Source organism: Bison bison, unplaced genomic scaffold, assembly GCF_000754665.1.
Source record: "Bison bison bison isolate TAMUID 2011002044 unplaced genomic scaffold, Bison_UMD1.0 scf7180017864317, whole genome shotgun sequence".
NCBI lineage: Eukaryota > Metazoa > Chordata > Mammalia > Artiodactyla > Bovidae > Bison > Bison bison.
Genome location: NW_011494889.1, coordinates 10,110,403 through 10,128,190, shown reverse-complemented (window position 1 = coordinate 10,128,190; position 17,788 = coordinate 10,110,403). Strand labels below are relative to the sequence as shown.

The 17,788-nt window shown below is 39.7% G+C and overlaps 1 protein-coding gene across 1 annotated transcript in view; it reads left to right on the top strand.

Moving 5' to 3' along the window:
* The window catches only part of ANKFN1 (ankyrin-repeat and fibronectin type III domain containing 1), a 275,609-nt gene that overhangs the window by 224,361 nt on the left and 33,460 nt on the right, over window positions 1–17,788 (top strand). The window contains exons 9-11 of the mRNA XM_010852951.1: window positions 502–599; window positions 3,702–3,792; window positions 11,016–11,123. Of these exons, the coding sequence (XP_010851253.1) occupies window positions 502–599; window positions 3,702–3,792; window positions 11,016–11,123 (297 nt within the window). The remainder of the gene's footprint in view (window positions 1–501; window positions 600–3,701; window positions 3,793–11,015; window positions 11,124–17,788) is intronic.

Genomic DNA, 17,788 nt, shown 5'->3' with positions numbered 1-17,788 from the left:
TATACAACAAACTTGTACATAATATGCCTTAGCATGTGTGTGTCTATACACATAAATACATACCCGGTGGTGCTGGGGTAAAGAACCTGCCTGTCACTGCAGGAGACTTAAGAGATGCAGGTTCCATCCCTGGGTCAGGAAGATCCCCTGGATAAGGGCATGGCAATCCACTCCTGTATTCTTGCCTAGAGAATCCCATGAACAGAAGAGCCTGGCCAGCGACAGTCCATGGGGTCACAAAGAGTCATACACGACTGAAATGACTTAGCGCACACAATCACTATTGAGTGAGTGAGTGCTTTTTTCCTGCTTTTGTTTTAAACAATAATGGTGGACGTGGAAACTGCCTTACCCTGAGAACTGTTAGATTGCCAATATAGGGGAAAGATGATAAACTTCACTGTTTTTGAGAGAGATTCTTGATAGATAACTCTTCTTCCTTTTTCTTTCCCTATTTTTCTCTCTCCCTCTCTTTCCCCCCACCCTCCCGTTTCCATCCAGTGGAATGGAGCATGTCTAAAGACTTTTGTCCTCTGGCTGGAGAAATCATCATGGAAAACCTGCAGATCCTGAAATACACAATCACAGGACTTACAACGGTAAACGCCATGTCCTCCCGTCACACTCCCTGCTCCCCTGCCCCTGATGTCTGTGCTGGGATATTCGTAGCAAATGCCTACTTTGGAAGCAACAGCCAACGCCCATTCCTCTGGCAACAACTGCCACTCATTAAGCATGATATGTCTGGTATCCATAATCTGAACCCCACAAAGGAGAGAGCAGACAGCATGAACCACTTTGTAAGCTGCCATGTTCTACAGAGATCAGAAAAAGACTGGCCTCATGCAAGCCTTGAAAGCTGCTGCTTTCTGGATCACAGTTTAATCTTGGGGCTGGGGGGAGGGATCAAAGGCTCTCAGAGATCCAATTTTGACTCCCTGTCTGATGGTAAAAATAACAGCCTCAACTAACCCTCACCCCGACAGCCTCGGTTGAGATCAGTCATCAACTGGAGTCACACAATTTCCTGAGAGAAATCCTTTCCCCTGATTACAAAAAAAAAAAAAAAGTGTGTCTAAATCTGCTTTCACAAAAAAAGAAATTATATATGGTGGCTCTACACTTCTCAGTAACTTGAACCAATTTAAACTGTGAACGAAAAACTGGAACAAACTGTGCTTATTTGTTTAACCAATCTAAATGTTAATTATTTATAGAACTACAAACTATATGAGCATATGAAATGCAGTATATAAAAAACACCTAACAACTCAGTTCAGACTGGAACAAACCCTATATTTCCTCAAACAATTAATGCAACTAAACTGGATCATCAATTTTGTTTTAACTAAAAAAGGTTTCAGGTAAACTTGAACCTGTATTAGTTTCTATCCAACTCAAATAATTAATATCTTAGGACCTTCAAATGTGAGAGGAAGAGGGAGAATTTTCTTGTTTTTCTAAAAGGCTAAAACAGGTATCTGTAAAGCATAATCCTGAAGCCCAGAATTAAAAAGCTGTGTTAGGTTGCACTTCTTCAAGTTTGAACCAGCTTATTCTAAGAGAATTCTTGGTGGTTGGGTCATCATCACAGAATCTTAACTTTTCATCTTACTTACACGTCTACACCAGGGGCCAAAACTATGGATTAGCAGAACAAACAAACCCCTGAGTGGGTGGCCCCCAGAGATGCTATCGGCATCTGATTCCCAACACTACAGCTCACACGATGGAAGAGGGCCAGAGAGAACCCAAGGGAATTTCCACTGCTTAAAAGAAAAAGTGATATGGTGATAAAAATGGAAAACTCTCCACAGAGGATTCTCTAATATTTGAACTAATTTTTATAGGGATTAAGTTTTTCCACTTGGCCGTCCAATGAGAGTAATGCAGACACTATCCTAATCACATAAAAGCCTAGAAGCAGATTTACACTTCTACAGAATCTCCATAACGCTGAGGTACATAGAGACCCACTTTTAATGTTATAAAAATTAAGTTTATAATAGGTAAGGCCACTGTTATTAACTCCCTAGCAAAGGCTCTACAAAGATTGCTATTTTTTTTTTTTAACTTCAAACACTATTTTACAGATTTTTACAAGCAACGTTTTAACAAGTGTTGACTTCTGAAATACCCTTTTGGGGGAAAAAAAATATTCCTCAAAGCAAAAACATAAAACCATACAAAACATTTTAAAATACTATAATCAAACAAAAAACAACTTAATTCTTTTTTAAAAATTGAAGCATATGAGACCTCCCTGGTGGTCCAGTGGTTAAGACTCCACGCTGCCACTGCAGCGGCACAGGGAACAGGTTGGATCCTGACCGGGAACTAAGATCCCACACGCCAGGGGCATGGCCAAAAATAAATAAATACAGAGAAGTCCAGTTTATTTACAATGTTATATTAGTTTCAGGTGTAGAATGTCGTGATCCCATATTTTTATAGATCATACGTCATTTAAAGTTATGAAATATTGGCTGTATTCCCTGTGTTGTACATTATATACTTGCTGTATCGTCTTAATTTTTTACCTAGTGGTTTGTACCTTTTAATTCTCTTCTCCTTTCTCTCTCCTCCCTACTTGTCTCTTCCTACTGGTAACCACTGATTGTTCTCTATATCTGTGAGTCTGTTTCCTTTTTGTTATATTTACTAGTTTGTTTTATTTTTTAGACTCTACATGTAAGTGATATCATACAGTATTTATCTTTTTCTGGTTTATTTCACTAAGAATAATATCCTCTGGGCCCATCCATGTTGTTGCAAATGGTAAAACTTCACTCTATGGCTGAGTCCATTGTCGTGTGTGTGTGTGTGTCACATCTTCTTTATCCATTCATATACCAATGGACACAGATTACTTCCATACCTTGCTTATTGTAAATAATGCGGCTATGAACATTCAGATGAATGTATCTTTTGAAATCAGTGTTTTGCTTTCTTTGGATAAATATCTGGATGTGGAATTGCTGGATCATATTGAAGTTCTTTTTCTTTTTTTTTTTGAGGAACCTCCATACAGCCACAACTCCTTAATTCTTGATATCTTAAGACATTAAAGATATAAACTATTGTTTTAATAATGGTTTTTAAAAGGAAGTAACATCAAAGATTTAATTAAAAAAATAATTGAGTAAAGAATATTTATTACAGTATTATTTATTGTATCGTAAAATGTGGAAACGATCTGTCCACCGATGATGGGTTAAATAAATACATGTGTTTAACCAAAGTGGAGTACTATGCAACCACTGAAAGAATGGAGCAGATCTTTAATTATTAATCTGAAAATGTGTTCATTACAACTTGTCAATTTTATAAAGCAAGATGATCAGTTAGAAAAAGGTGATAGCATATGCCACTAGGGAGGAGAAAAAAAGGAAAAACAGATAAAGGGTGAGAAATTGCAGGTTTTGGTAAACCATATAGGACTATGACTTAAAAATCGGTGTATAATATTTGGGGGGAGGTCAGGAAAAGCAACTATGATATTCCAATTTTGGAAAAAAGAAAGCACAAAGAAATTAAGAGGGCACCCCAAACACATTTATTATCATGTAAAACCATAGTAGTCAAGAAAAGCTAGAAAGTTAAAGTGTGGGTCATGGGATGAATGAGTTCATCAGACACAGAGTAAAACGGACTGAATAAAACTCCCAGTGCATCATTCTCTCTGTTTCAATACTTTGCAGGGCCAACAGTATTTTGTCCAAGTGTCGGCTTATAACATGAAAGGATGGGGACCTGCTCAGACCACGACGCCAGCATGTGCCTCTCCTTCTGGTAGGTGGTGGCTGTGAATTCTCCCAAGCCTGGCCAGGCTCCAACTCCGATTCCATCCTCGGAATGCCACTGCCATTCCCTCTCCCCGCTGCTTCGGACTAACAAGACCTCCTCAGAGTAGCATCTGGCCACGGAATGAATGAGTCCTCTGCAGAAATGTTTCCCTGGGAGGCAACTCAGTGGAATGAAAGAAGGGGGAATTTGGAACCAGCAAAATTGAATTTGATACCCATTATACATTTTATTAGCTGCATGGCCTTAAAAATTTCCTTAAACTCTCTGGGTCTCAATTCAACATCTGTAGAATGGGTCGGATCATACCCTTCACGGGGCTTTTGTGGGGAGGTACTGAAATGTCGTACTAGGACCAGCTGGCCCCGAGTACATGCAATCCACTTTAGCTCTCACCTCCCCTCCCTCACCAAAAATCTAGCAAATCTTACTTACATTCCATCAGAAGGAAAGCTTTCTTATTAACAGGCACTCTGCTACACTCTGCCAAAAACAAAATCTGTAATATTTGTAATGGTGGCAGAAAAACCCAGTAAAGCCCCTTAGTTTAAAATTGATAATTTATGTGTGGCATATTTGGTAATTCTCTATTAACCAGAAAATTTAATAAGAAGAAATATCTCCAGACATACCACAATATGATAGATTTTTCTGTATAATAAATCTATTGCTCTGAATTATATTTTAATTTAAAAAGAAATCTTCACTAATGTGATCATTTTAAATGGTATCACATGTTCTTGTGAAAGTGCAAACTGCTCCATCCTTCGTGGAAAATAATGTTTATACTATATCAACTGCTAAAAGAACATTCATTTCTTTCTGTCCCATAATTATACATCTAAAAATATAACCTAAAGAACAGATGCAGACACACAACCATAAACAAACATGGGCACTGCAGCAATATATTGATATAGTGAAATATCATGTGTGATGGGGAGAACAAATTCCAATATCAACTTCATGGTTAAATAAAACGATGTATAGGGATCCACACTATAGAGCAATATGCAACCGTTAAAAATGGTGTTTTTAAAAAACCAACATTGTATAGAAGACATTCGTATAGTATAAGTTTTATATAAACAGATTTCACAGTTTTTTCTCATTTAAACTGTGAGTCTGACCACAATCAGGTAGGCGTATCCGCAGATAATTATTAAAATTTAACAGTGGATATTTAGGCTACAAGATTATAGGCTCTTTGGTTTCCTTTTTATACATTTATGCATTTTTCAAGTATTCTAATAGTGCTTACCTGGGAGAAACCATGAACCAGGTGGTACATTATGAGCTCTCAGAGTCGGTATGTCACTCAACCCCAACAGCAGTTGCTGTTCCCATCTGGTGGACAAACATCACCATTATCCTCTGCATCACTACCAAAACCAGCGCTGACATTTCTAAAGCTGCTCATACGCTGCATGTTGACCTAAGAATTTTATACTGATTAAGTCAATCTTCATAACAAACCTGTTGAGGTGATTTTTACTATTTTACTGATGAGGGAACTATTAATGTTGATGTACATAACACACACATATATAGCCCAACAACACAAAATTAGCAAGCACTGAAGCCAAGTCTAAACCCTGTGTCCCTTGCTCTTAACCACCATGCTCTCCTCCTCTACTAATAAGGAAATTAGGATTGAGAGAAGATGTTGCCTTGCCCAGGATCACAACTTTGGTACATGGCTGAGCCAGGATTAAGTCGCAACTAGTCAAGACTCTGTGCAGTAACTAGCGCCCTGCTATCAGGCAGACAATCAGACTAAAAGCCAGCCAGCCTATACCAACTCCTGCCTGCGGTGGATTATTGCTGTTGTTGTTCAGTCGCTCAGTCGTGTCTGACTCTTTATGACCCCATAGACTGCAGCACGCCAGGCTTCCCTGTCCTTCACTGTCTCCTGGAGTTTGCTCAAACTCATGTCAGTGATGCCATCCAACCATCTCATCCTCTGTTGTCCGCTTCTCCTGCCCTCAATCTTTCTCAGCAGCAGGGTCTTTTCCAGTGAGTTGGCTGTTCACATCAGGTGACCAAATTATTGGAGCTTCAGCTTCAGCATCAGTCCTTCCAATGAATATTCGGGGTTGATTTTCTTTAGGATTCACTGGTTTGATCTCCTTTTTGGCCAAGGGACTCTTAGAAGTCTTTTCCTACACCCCAGTTAGAAAGCATCAATTCTTCAGCACTCAGCCTTCTTTATGGTTCAACTCTCACATCCATGTATGACTATTGAAAAACCATAGCTTTGACTATATAGCTTTCCAATATGCTATCTAGGTTTGTTACAGATTTTCTTCCAAGGAGCAACCATCTTTCAATTTCATGGCTGCAGTCAATGTCTGCAGTGATTTTGGAGTCCAAGAAAATAAAGTCTGTTATTATTTCCATTTTTTCCTATCTATTTGCAAGAAGTGATCTGACCGGATGCTATGATCTTAGTTTTTTGAATGTTGAGTTTGAAGACAGCTTTTTAACTCTCCTCTTTCACCTTCATCAAGAAGCTCTTTAATTCCTCTTCATTTTCTGCCACTGGGTTATTATCGATATTTCTGAGGTTATTGATATTTCTCCTGGTTATTGATATTTCTGAGGTTATTGGTATTTCTTCTAGCAATCTTGATTCCAGATTGTGATTCATTCAGGCCAGCATTTCACATGATGTACTCCACATATAAGTTAAATAAGCAGGGTGACAATATACAGCCTTGATGTACTCCTTTCCCAATTTTGAACCAGTCCATTGTTCCATGTCCAGCTCTAACTGTTGCTCCTTGACTTGCATACAGGTTTCTTAGGAGGCAGGTAAGATGGCCTGGTATTCCCATCTCTTCAAGAATTTTCCACAGTTTTTGTGATCCACACAAAGGCTTTAGCAGAGTCAATGAAGCAGGAGTAGATGTTTTTCCTGAATTCTCTTGCTTTTTCTATGATCCAATAGATGTTGGCAATTTGATCTCTGGTTCCTCTGCCATTTCTAAACCCAGCTTGTACATCTGCAAGTTCTCAGTTCACGTTCTGCTGATGCCTAGCTTGAAGGATTTTGAGCATTACCTTGCTAGCATGTGAAATAAGTGCAATTGTGCAGCAGTTTGAACATTCTTTGACATTGTCCTTCTTTGGGATTGGAATGAAAACTGACCTTTTCCAGTCCTGTGGCCATTGCCGAGTTTTCCAAATTTGCTGGCATGTTGAGTGCAGGACTTTCACAGCAGCATCCTTTAGGATTTTAAATCGTTCAGCTGGAATTCCCCATCACCTCCACTAGCTTTGCTCATAGTAATGCTTCCTAAGGCCCGCTTCACACTCCAGGATGTCTGGCTCTAGGTGAGTGACCACAACATCATGGTTATTTGGGTCATTAAGAACTTTTTTGTAGAGTTCTTCTGTGTATTCTTGCCTCTTGTGGATTCAGATAGCTAAATCAGACCATACAAAGCCTTAGACCACAAATACCAAAGATCTCTAAGACTCCTGAGTCCCCTAGTGTTTGATGATTTAACTATTCCAGTCTTACCTGGGCATCTTTCTTACTAAAGGCTTGCCAGAAACACGTGTGGGCAATATTGCAAGATTAAGATAAGACACTACTATACTGTCTAGTATACTAAGATACTTAAGGAACCAATCTCATTCCAGGGTGGGACAGAGAGGGAGGATGTGTATTTTTGAAGATGGAAGGATAACAGGAATAGAAAAGCAAAACAAAAACAAAAAAAGTAGGGAAAAAACAGTATGCCTGAAAGTGGAACAGGGGGGAACCCACTCCAAATGCATACCCCACGCAAGTTCTGGCTTATGTGTTTACTTATAAACATCAGATGGATCCTGGTTCTGCAAACCTCAAATTCTATTCAGATACTCTCCCTCACAGCCCATTTGAAGAGCTTTCTCCAGAATGAAAAGAACAGTTGTCCAGGGCTGGGAAGAGTTACTTATTACTCGGTAATTAACATAGCAAATGGCAACACTTTCTAAAACAGCACATTTGATTAGTAGGGGTATCTGGCAAAGAACTGAAATCGAAACATGTCATTACAGTCGCTGCAGACTTGCCATGTCACTTGGAAAGAACAATATAACAACACTCTGGTTCTATTTATAAACAGAGTATGACATTGTGATGTAACATATATCAGCATTCAGATATTTACTAGGGGACAATGTATTCTAACATGACAGAGTAATTGGAAATTTGGTAATATGTTCCAGTAAGCTATAAAGCTTTTTAAAATATTTTTACAAAAGGCCTTAATGTGTTTTTATAGACTGATGTTAAACGGCATGGTACCTACCAAGAGAACAGGACCCAGACAGGCTTGTCTGAGTTACGATCAGGAGAGCCCTGATATCGCCAGAGAATGTAAGCTCTGCGTTGTGTTGCAACTGGAGTGTTCTTGTTACCAGAACAGTGAACAGTATTATGTGGCACAATCTGCTCTTTTCCTACCACACTAAGTTTATTCCTGTCAGGATCCTGATATCTTAATATATTTTCAATTTTCTTCCTCATCCCTAAAGTCTCCTATTTTATGTAGTCATCAGAACCTTCCAAACATCTATGAGAAAAACTCATTCTTTCCAAAAACCTTGGCATCATGTCCAGTGCTCACTAAGGCTGCAATTTAGCATTAGCAATTTTCTAATGTATCATAAAGTCATCAGTTCAAGCTCGCCTCTGATGTAATAGGGCTCAGCTGAAAGGGCCAGGTCTAATTCATCTCCCCCTGCATTGATGGCAGTATTAACACTCATTAGAATGTATGAGTACGTTCAGAGTCATGTAGTAATTCAGCCACCCAGGAGTCTCGCTCAAGCAAACAGCTTTGCTCATCTTATCTGAGTACTTCAGATACATTCACCTAAGAGAAAAAACAAGCATTGTTTATTCTCACTGTGTCCAGATACCAGGGACACTATAGATAGTCCAAGGGCCACTTGGAATTTATTTCCTCGGACATTTCTAAATTTCCCAGTCAAAGCTCTTTCCTAGCCCATTCTACACGAACACCATCATGTTTCAAGTCACAATGCTTTACCAACATTTAATGAGCATCTCCAGTGTGCCCAGAATAGTGCTTTACTTACATTATTCCTCTGAAACCACAAATAACCTAAAAAAGAGATTCAAAAGCTCACTTTACAGAGAAGGGCCCTGAGGCAGAGAGAAATTAAGTCATGGTTTCTGCCAACAAGGCACAGCATCCACAGAAAGCACCTACGCCAGCTCCCTGTCTCGAGTCGACCACAGCTAAGCCACAGCACGCAGACTCCAACCAGACTCCCACCCTCCTTCTCAACAGAAAGCAAAAACAAAAACACCACCATGGTGTAAGGGAATGAGCGCTATACAGAGGGTCATGAGATATGTTATAGTCCTGGCTACGCCACCAACCAGCTGAATAATTTAGAACTGGAATGGCTATCTCCGGGCCTTTATTTTCTGAGAGGTGCAAAAGGAAGATGGGCTCATGGTGGACAGATGAGAAGGAAGAGGGATTAGAAAATCTCCGAGGCCTTCCCCTTCAAAGGGGATTATCTGCTAAGGTGAGAAATGATGTTTCCATATACACCATTCAGGGAGTTCACTTTCCATCAGTGAGGCCCCTTCTTTTTAAATTATTACTTACATAAGGCTTGCCATGTAACGCTGCTGAATATCTAATATAATACACCTCTCATTTAATCCTCACAAAAATCCTGCCAGATAGATACTCTACCCCTTTTTCATACTACTGAGTCAAGTCGCTGTCAGCTTACAGATACCAAACTAGGAATCCGAAGTGTTAGGGTTTAAAACCAGACTTATCTGACTCCATAACCTGAGTCCTTTCTGACTATGCTGAACTGCTTGGCCTAGGATGGACCAGTCCGGAATGCTTTTACTGAACATAACTGTCATGGCGGCCTTCCCTCATAGCTCAGCTAGTAAAGAACCCACATGCAGTGCAGGAGATGCCGGTTAGATTCCTGGGTTGGGAAGATCCACTGGAGAAGGGAGAGGCTACCCACTCCAGTATTCTTGCCTGGAGAATTCCACGGACTGTATAGTCCATGGCGTCACAAAGAGTCAGACACAGCTGAGCGACTCTCACTTTCACTTCACTTTCAACTATCATGGCATCAGCTTAACAAGAGGCTGAACAAGAGAGACTCGCTATTTTAAAATAACTCTAGGTGGCGGGAACCTGAAACTTGTTCAGTTAGAACTTAAGCCTCAGATATATTCATGAACTAACTGGCTTTTCTTGAAAAGAATGTCTACCAATTTTAGAGAAAGCATTTAAACTAAGAAGCACTTTAAGTTGTTGCTTTTGAAAGATCCAGAAAGTAAAAGCCAGGGGGGAAGAGATTAGAGGAGGAAAGGGATGGACTTTGAAATGACTGACCTGCTGAAAAAAAAAAGAAAAAGAAAAAAACTAGAATTGGAGACAGCAGAATTATAATCTTGACATTAGTCCCATACGGATTATTACTTTTGATATCATCATAGCCAAATGGAATGAAAATAGAAGGGGGAGAAAAATCTCGGTGGGTATTGCAATTTAAATTTGCCATGTAAGCTAATACTGTATATTTAGAGACTGAGCAGACAGGGTGGTTGGTGGCTCAGAGTATGTGCAGGAGCTGCTGTGCCAGCTAACCAAAGCAGACATTCATTAGAGCTAAAATGTAGATTTCCATTTCTTGGCATCTGACATGGGCTCTTTCCTTGGAAAGAAATGTCAATTTGGCCAAAAGTGTGAAACCTACAATAAAAGCATTGGGACTGTGGATTTCATCTAGTCTGCACATTCCCACCCCTTTCTTTCCTTCTGTGGAAATGCAGTCATGACCTGGGGTGCTGAATGGAGAGGCGACAGGGGAACTGATTAGGACACGGATGCTGCAAAGGAGGGTGAGGAGTTGCGGGAGGGGACGCTGGACTCCCAAATCCTCTATTTTCTTTTGGCTTTCAATTACCATTTTCTCTTGCCTTAAAATGGCCCAACACAAGACACCAACCACAATTACTGTTTTGTACAGGGCCTGAACAATGGCAGCTTCCAGACGCTTGGCAGTCCCTGCCCCTTGTGCGAGTGCTGGGTGCTCATCCACAGAGTCTGTGGGCAGTATAAGTACAACTCAGCTCCCGAGGCAAGGCAGGGAGGAGGCCTCTCCTACTTGAAAATTTCACTCTGTTTGTTTCTTTTGTTCAATAGACTGGAAAGACTATGACGACAGAGCGCCCAGACACAAGGGACAGAGTGAAGTTTTGGAAGGTCTGCTGCAGCAGGTCCGAGCCCTTCATCAGCATTATAGTTGCCGGGGTAAGGATAAAAATCTTCTCCGGGCCATCGACTGAGGTCTCAGTGGCGCCGGTAATTTTAGCAGCTTCCTAACTGGGTCATACCTTCTCATTCATCAAGGAGGGAGAGAGATATTAATATTTGTACATCTGGAATCACTTTACAGCACTATCTTGCTTTAACCCTTGAGAAGAGACTCTCCCTTCCTTCCCTTCCTCTTTCTTGCGCACCCTCACTCCATAGGAACAGTTTGCAGACAAGCACAGGAAAAATAGCAACTGCCACTAGCTTTGTTTAAACTGCACCTTCACAGAGCCTCTCCGTGTGCTGGGTCTTTGGGACATTCACCCTCAGACTTTTCACCCGCAACAAAAATTCTCTGAGCATCCTGTGGAAGCCCAACCAATTGTATCAGCAAACTTTTGTGTGTATTTATAATAAAGTTTACACGCAATTTCACATTCAATATCTCTTTTCATCCTCATTTTGGAAATTATCCCTGAGGCTAAGTGACTTGACCAAGGTCAAAATGCCAAGAAGGAACAGAATCAAGATACCAACCTAGATTTTCTGTCTCCAAGCCAGTCTTCTTGTGACACCTCAATTTGAGTCCCACTCTTCCATCAGGACGGGGCGCTGGCTTTTACTCTCCCCCTGAATTTTAATTTTTCCCGGTACTACTGCTCACGACAAAATAGGGCACACCTTCTCTAGACATAGCTAACTATACCCAGAAAATCTCTGCGAAGCTTTAAAAAGATTCTTTTCTACTTGGGCTGTTCAAATGGGACAGGGTCAGGTTTCTGATCAGTGTAATGATTTGTGGAGCAGGCACTTAGTTTTATTTGGAGAATTAAAAGTTCCATAAAGTTTTCATTTTCCATGCTCCTTCACCCATCAGAACTCTAACTGCATTGTATTCTCTAGAAGAGGGCACTGCTAGACCAGCTAGGTTAGAAATCTATGGTTGAAACTAAGAAATGCTAAACAGGTTTTGACTGGGTATAAGGAAATCATATTAAGCACTAGCAAAAGTTGTTCCCAATTGCTATATAGCTATGACAACTGAGCTGTTAAGAAATGCCAGCTATAGCTAGAAATGAGGGCAAGTGTTTGCAAGAAAATCATGTTCTAATGAGTGGCTGGTTCATTAGGAAATGTGAATATGCATGGAGGAAGCTTTGAGAACGAAACCCAAGGGGAATTTCATTCTTGGATCTTTAGGAAAACTTCAGCCAGAAAAGAGCCTTCAACATTCCACACTGGCCAAAATACCCTTAGTTCTCAGTTATCCAGGGCCCATTTAACCAAGTCAGGTGTTACCTAGGCTCCTTTCTCTTCTTCTGCCTTTCCATCATTTCCCTGTCCCTCAGCTCCAGCATGGCATGCAAAACTGATAAAGCAATTGGATAGATTTTTCTTTGCAACTCATAAGCCATTTTGTGTTTTCTGATAAAGATCAGAGGGGCAAAGCTAACACTACTCGTGGAACGAGGGATTGTTTTTTATATTATCTGAGGATTTAGATGCTCTCTCCAATACCACTGGGTCACAGTCCAATAATCGGAAAATGATTGTCTTGATAGCTCAGTCATTTCTATATTGCCATTCAACTTTTATCATGTACATATTTTCCCCCCACAGGGATGTAAATATACATATAGCATCAAGCAAGATTTAAGGCATTAAGTAGAATTCCCAAAAGAGAAGAGTATTTTTATATTGAAATGAACATTGGATATTTAAACAGTACCTAAAGTGTGTTCCAAAGAACAGTGGTTGCATAATTTGCTCAGCTGAAAGAGGGTCTCTGGTCAAGTAAATGTGGGAATTGTTACATTATATATCCCTTTACTGGAATGTAAAATAGACATTAAATATTAAAGACTCTGATAAAAAGACATTTTGAATTTGGTTAAGCCAGCGTTTTCCAAATTTATTTGGCCATTGTAAAACATTTTTCACAGAATTAGTGTTCCAAGGCACAAACTTTGAGGAACATTGACCTGCCATACTCCAGGATAAAACAAATGATCTTCCAAGATGATACAACATAAATCTTTCTAAGTCTAAAAGGATAAATGAAGGATAATTAGGTATGGCATACAGAAAACTATAAAACTTTAGTTTAAAATATTTGAGTACATTGATACTATGTGGTTTACAACTTTCGTAATTAGAAACAAACAATTATTTAAAAATCCCATTTTTACCACTTACTGTGCATACTTAAGAAGAACATTTAACCTCTCCGAGCCATAACTTCCCTATCAGAAAAAGCCAACATAATAATATCTATCTTTCAGGATTGTTATAAGCGTTAAATTAGATAATGGATTAAACTCATGTGGCATAGAGTGGCATAAACTCATCTTGGCAAACTCTAGCTTCTTTTTTCCCATTGTTCTTCCAGTTGAAGAATGGTGCACCCTCCATCCTCAGCGCTTTATATGTCCTGGAATTAAAATGGAATCACTGACCAATTGTAATGAGGCTGTAGTACTCAATAAACACAATAGCATATTCTAAATGCAGAACTAATAACAAAACATTCCTTCTCCTACCAAAGCCCTACACAGAAGATACCAAAACCCACATTAATTTCTTTATTTTTGGCTAAAGAACTGGCCACAGCTAATTCACAGCTTTAGAGATGGAAATTCAGTGGAGGTATTGCATGGCCTTTATTGTTCACAAGGTTAATGCCCTGACATACATAATGAAATATAAAGGAGTCAACTGTGTTCACTAAAGCAGTCCCCTACAGGAGTGAATTTCAATTATTTTCCAATTTTTCAACTGGCAAACATCAGCTGAAACATTGTCTACTACGTGTTAGGTGCTAGATGTACTGGTATGAATAAAATAAACTCTCTATGCTCTAAGCACTTGAAAGCTAAAGACCAGCTGCATTCAGAGTCCAGAAGCCTAATCATTGCTCCAGAACTCTGAACTAAGCAAAAACAGAATGGCAGCCACAGTGTTCTTGGGAGAGAAGTGAGCTTAAATCTTGTATCAGTCTGGTGGCTCAGACAGTAAAAAATAAAGTCTGTCTGCAATGCAGAAGACCTGCATTCCATCCCTGGGTCAGGAAGATCCCCTGGAGAAGGGAATGGCTACCCACTCCAGCATTCTTGCCCGGAGAATTTCATAGACAGAGGAGCCTGGTGGGCTACCGTTCCTGAGGTTGCAAAGGGTTGGACATGACTGGGTGACTAACACTTTCACTTTCATCAGTCAAGATGGGCTATGTCATGCTGCGGTATCCAAATGAACTGCAAAACTTTTATTTCTCCCGTGTGCTACTACTATATGTCACTGGTGAGCTGAGGGCTGGCTATCTATCAGTCTTGTCATGATACTCTTTCTAGAAATATTTGTCAGAACCCACGGGGGGAAAAGATGCTGGAAGGTCTCATAGGGACAAGACTAACATTCACACTCAAAATCCATTGGCAAAACTGCTCACATGGCCCCAACCCAACCACAAGAGCTCCACGAAGTGTAATTCTACTGTTTGCCCAAACTGGAGGAGACCTGGAGCATTTGACATTTTCATGGGCTCCTTCCCCAACTAGTAGCGGCATTTCTCATTTTCTCTTTTTTTAGCCTAATTTTTTTTTAGTTTAGTCTTCATTTTTAATTAAGTTATATATGACTGTACTCTGAAGCCAGATTATGTGGGTTCAAACACAGGCTGAACATTTACAAAGCTGTGTGATCTTAAGTAAATTCCCACCTTCTCTATACCTCACATTGCTCACTTGTAAAATGCAAATAAGAATTATGTAAACCTGTCAGTTATGTGAGAACTGAATGACTTAAAATAAATAAAGCATTAAGAAAAGCTTTATTATGAAAGAAAAAGCAATTTCTCCCATCATCTGTTTTTTATTTCCTAAAGGCTCAATTATTTTGATTTTTTTTTCTCTATCTCTAAATAACAGGGTTATATTGCTAATTCCTGATTTTTAAAAATTATAGTTACTATTTCACTAAGGAAGATAATTATTTCTTTTTTATCCCTCCACTCTCTTACAAGCACATATAATTCCTACCCCCTTATCCTCCTTACCCCCCAGAGAAGAGAATGGCAATGCACTCCAATATTCTTGCCTGGAGTAATCCCATGGACAAAGGAGCCTGGTGGGCTATAGTCCATGGGGTTACAAAGATTTGACACGACTGAGTGACTAAGCATGCATGCATCCTCCTAATATTGTAATTTTAATAAGATCAATATTTACTGCTAATGCTATAAAGATCATATAAATTTTATGATCATTTTCCTTTCCTACATAAACTTTTATTTCCCCTGTAGATAATACTCAACTTTTATTATGTTTTTTTTTTGTCTTTCCATGTTATAACTAATTAATCCCCAAGCTACTCTCCGGATCCATCAGTTTTTTTCTCAGTACAATCAGATACATAAGTATTGTTTCAAGTACATCTTCTTAAAGAAACCTCTCAGAAAGTCCTCTAACCTGCTCCAGTCTAGACTGGTTACTGGGTGCCTCCGTGTCTGTTATTGAGGATTGTTCTTGCCACTCTCCAATATTAGAGTTCTCTGTTTACCATCTCTTCCTTTTTCTGGGATTTGTCTGTCATTGATGGAGCCTTTCCTCTAGTAGCTTCCTCATAGGATCCTTGGGAGCTAATTTTTGGATACATTAAGTGTCTGGAGATGTATTTATTTTATTTAGTATTTACTTAAGGATTTGGATACATGTAGAATTCTCAACTGAAATAATTTTCCTTCATATTCATCGTTTTCAAGCCTTTAGCGCTAAAAAGTCTGACACTATTCTGATTCCAGAAGTTTTATATGAAAGCTACTTTTTCCTGCCCTGGAAGTTTTTAAGTGGTATTGGAGAAGACTCTTGAGAGTCCCTTGGACTACAAGGAGATCCAACCAGTCCATTCTGAAGGAGATCAGCCCTGGGATTTCTTTGGAAGGAATGATGCTAAAGCTGAAACTCCAGTACTTTGGCCACCTCATGTGAAGAGTTGACTCATTGGAAAAGACTCTGATGCTGGGAGGGATTGGGGGCAGGAGGAAAAGGGGATGACAGAGGATGAGATGGCTGGATGGCATCACCAACTCAATGGACATGAGTTTGAATGAACTCCGGGAGTTGGTGATGGACAGGGAGGCCTGGCGTGCTGCGATTCATGGGGTCACAAAGAGTCGGACACGACTGAGTGACTGAACTGAACTGAACTGAACTGTAGGGTGATCTGGCATAGCTTTATCTTTAGGAAAGTAATAAAGCCAATGTCAGAATCTTTAGGTGCATTCGTATGCTAATCAGAGTCTCGACAGACACTATTTCCAGTGTTCTGCCTGGAGGATAGAAGTTTGAGTACCAGTGTTCTCAGAGTCCAGTGGGGAAATACGCTGTAAGGAAGCTTTCATTTAATCCACTTGTTTTGAGTACATACCACTCTCCTCTTCCATTTATAACCACACATCATGTCTTTCACACCAGAGAGCTCTGTTTTTATTCTTTCCTGAAATTAAGCTATGGTCTTTCATCTAGAATGAGGAAGGGATAGGGAAGGCCATCTAGACCTCTAACTACTTTTTAAACAGATTTCAACAAACCCTCCTCCTTTTAGCTCCACATTCACCATTCACTTCCAGCAGTGTATGATGCCCATGGGGTGAGTCATGTTACTTTCCAACTTTTTCCACTGTTGGTTAAGGATTCATCTTCCTCAAGTCTACTAAATCCCTCTGTCCATCTGCTTCCTAGCTATCAAAATTCACTTGCTTTTATCTCCTTTCCCATCTCTTTGTCTTTATAGATTTACATTCCTTCCTCTTTTAAAATCTCTTAAATTTTTAAATCTCTTAAATTTTTAAATCTCTTAAGCAAGAGAATTCCAGAAAAACATCTATTTCAAATGGAAAAGGTCAGTTTTCATTCTAATCCCAAAGAAAGGCAATGCTAAAGAATGTTCAGACTACCGCACAATTGCACTCATCTCACACTCTAGCAAAGTAATGCTCAAAATTCTCCAAGCCAGGCTTCAATAGTACATGAAATGTGAACTTCCAGATGTGCAAGCTGGATTTAGAAAAGGCAGAGGAACCAGAGATCAAACTGCCAACATACGTTGGATCACTGGAAAAGAAAGAGAATTCCAGAAAAACATCTACTTCTGCTTCGTTGATTCTGCTAAAGCCTTTGACTGTGTGGATAACAACAAACTGTGGAAAATTCTTGAAGAGATGGGAATACCAGACCACCTTACCTGCCTCCTGAGAAACCTGTATGCAGGTCAAGAAGCAACAGTTAGAACTGGACATGGAACATTGGACTGGTTGCAAATTAGGGAAAGAGTACATCAAGTCTGTATATTGTCACCCAGCTTTAACTTATATTCAGACTACATCATGCAAAATGCCGGGCTAAATGAAGCAAAAGCTGGAATCAAGATTTCCAGGAGAAATATCAGTAACTTCAGATATGCAGATGACCCCATCCTTATGGCAGAAAGCGAAGTGGAACTAAAGAGCCTCTTGATGAAGATGAAAGAGGAGAGTGAAAAAGCTGGCTTAAAACTCAGCATTCACAAAACGAAGATCATGGCATCCAGTTCCATCACTTCATGGCAAATAGATGGGGACACAATGGAAACAGTGACAGACTTTATTTTCTTGGGCTCCAAAATTACTG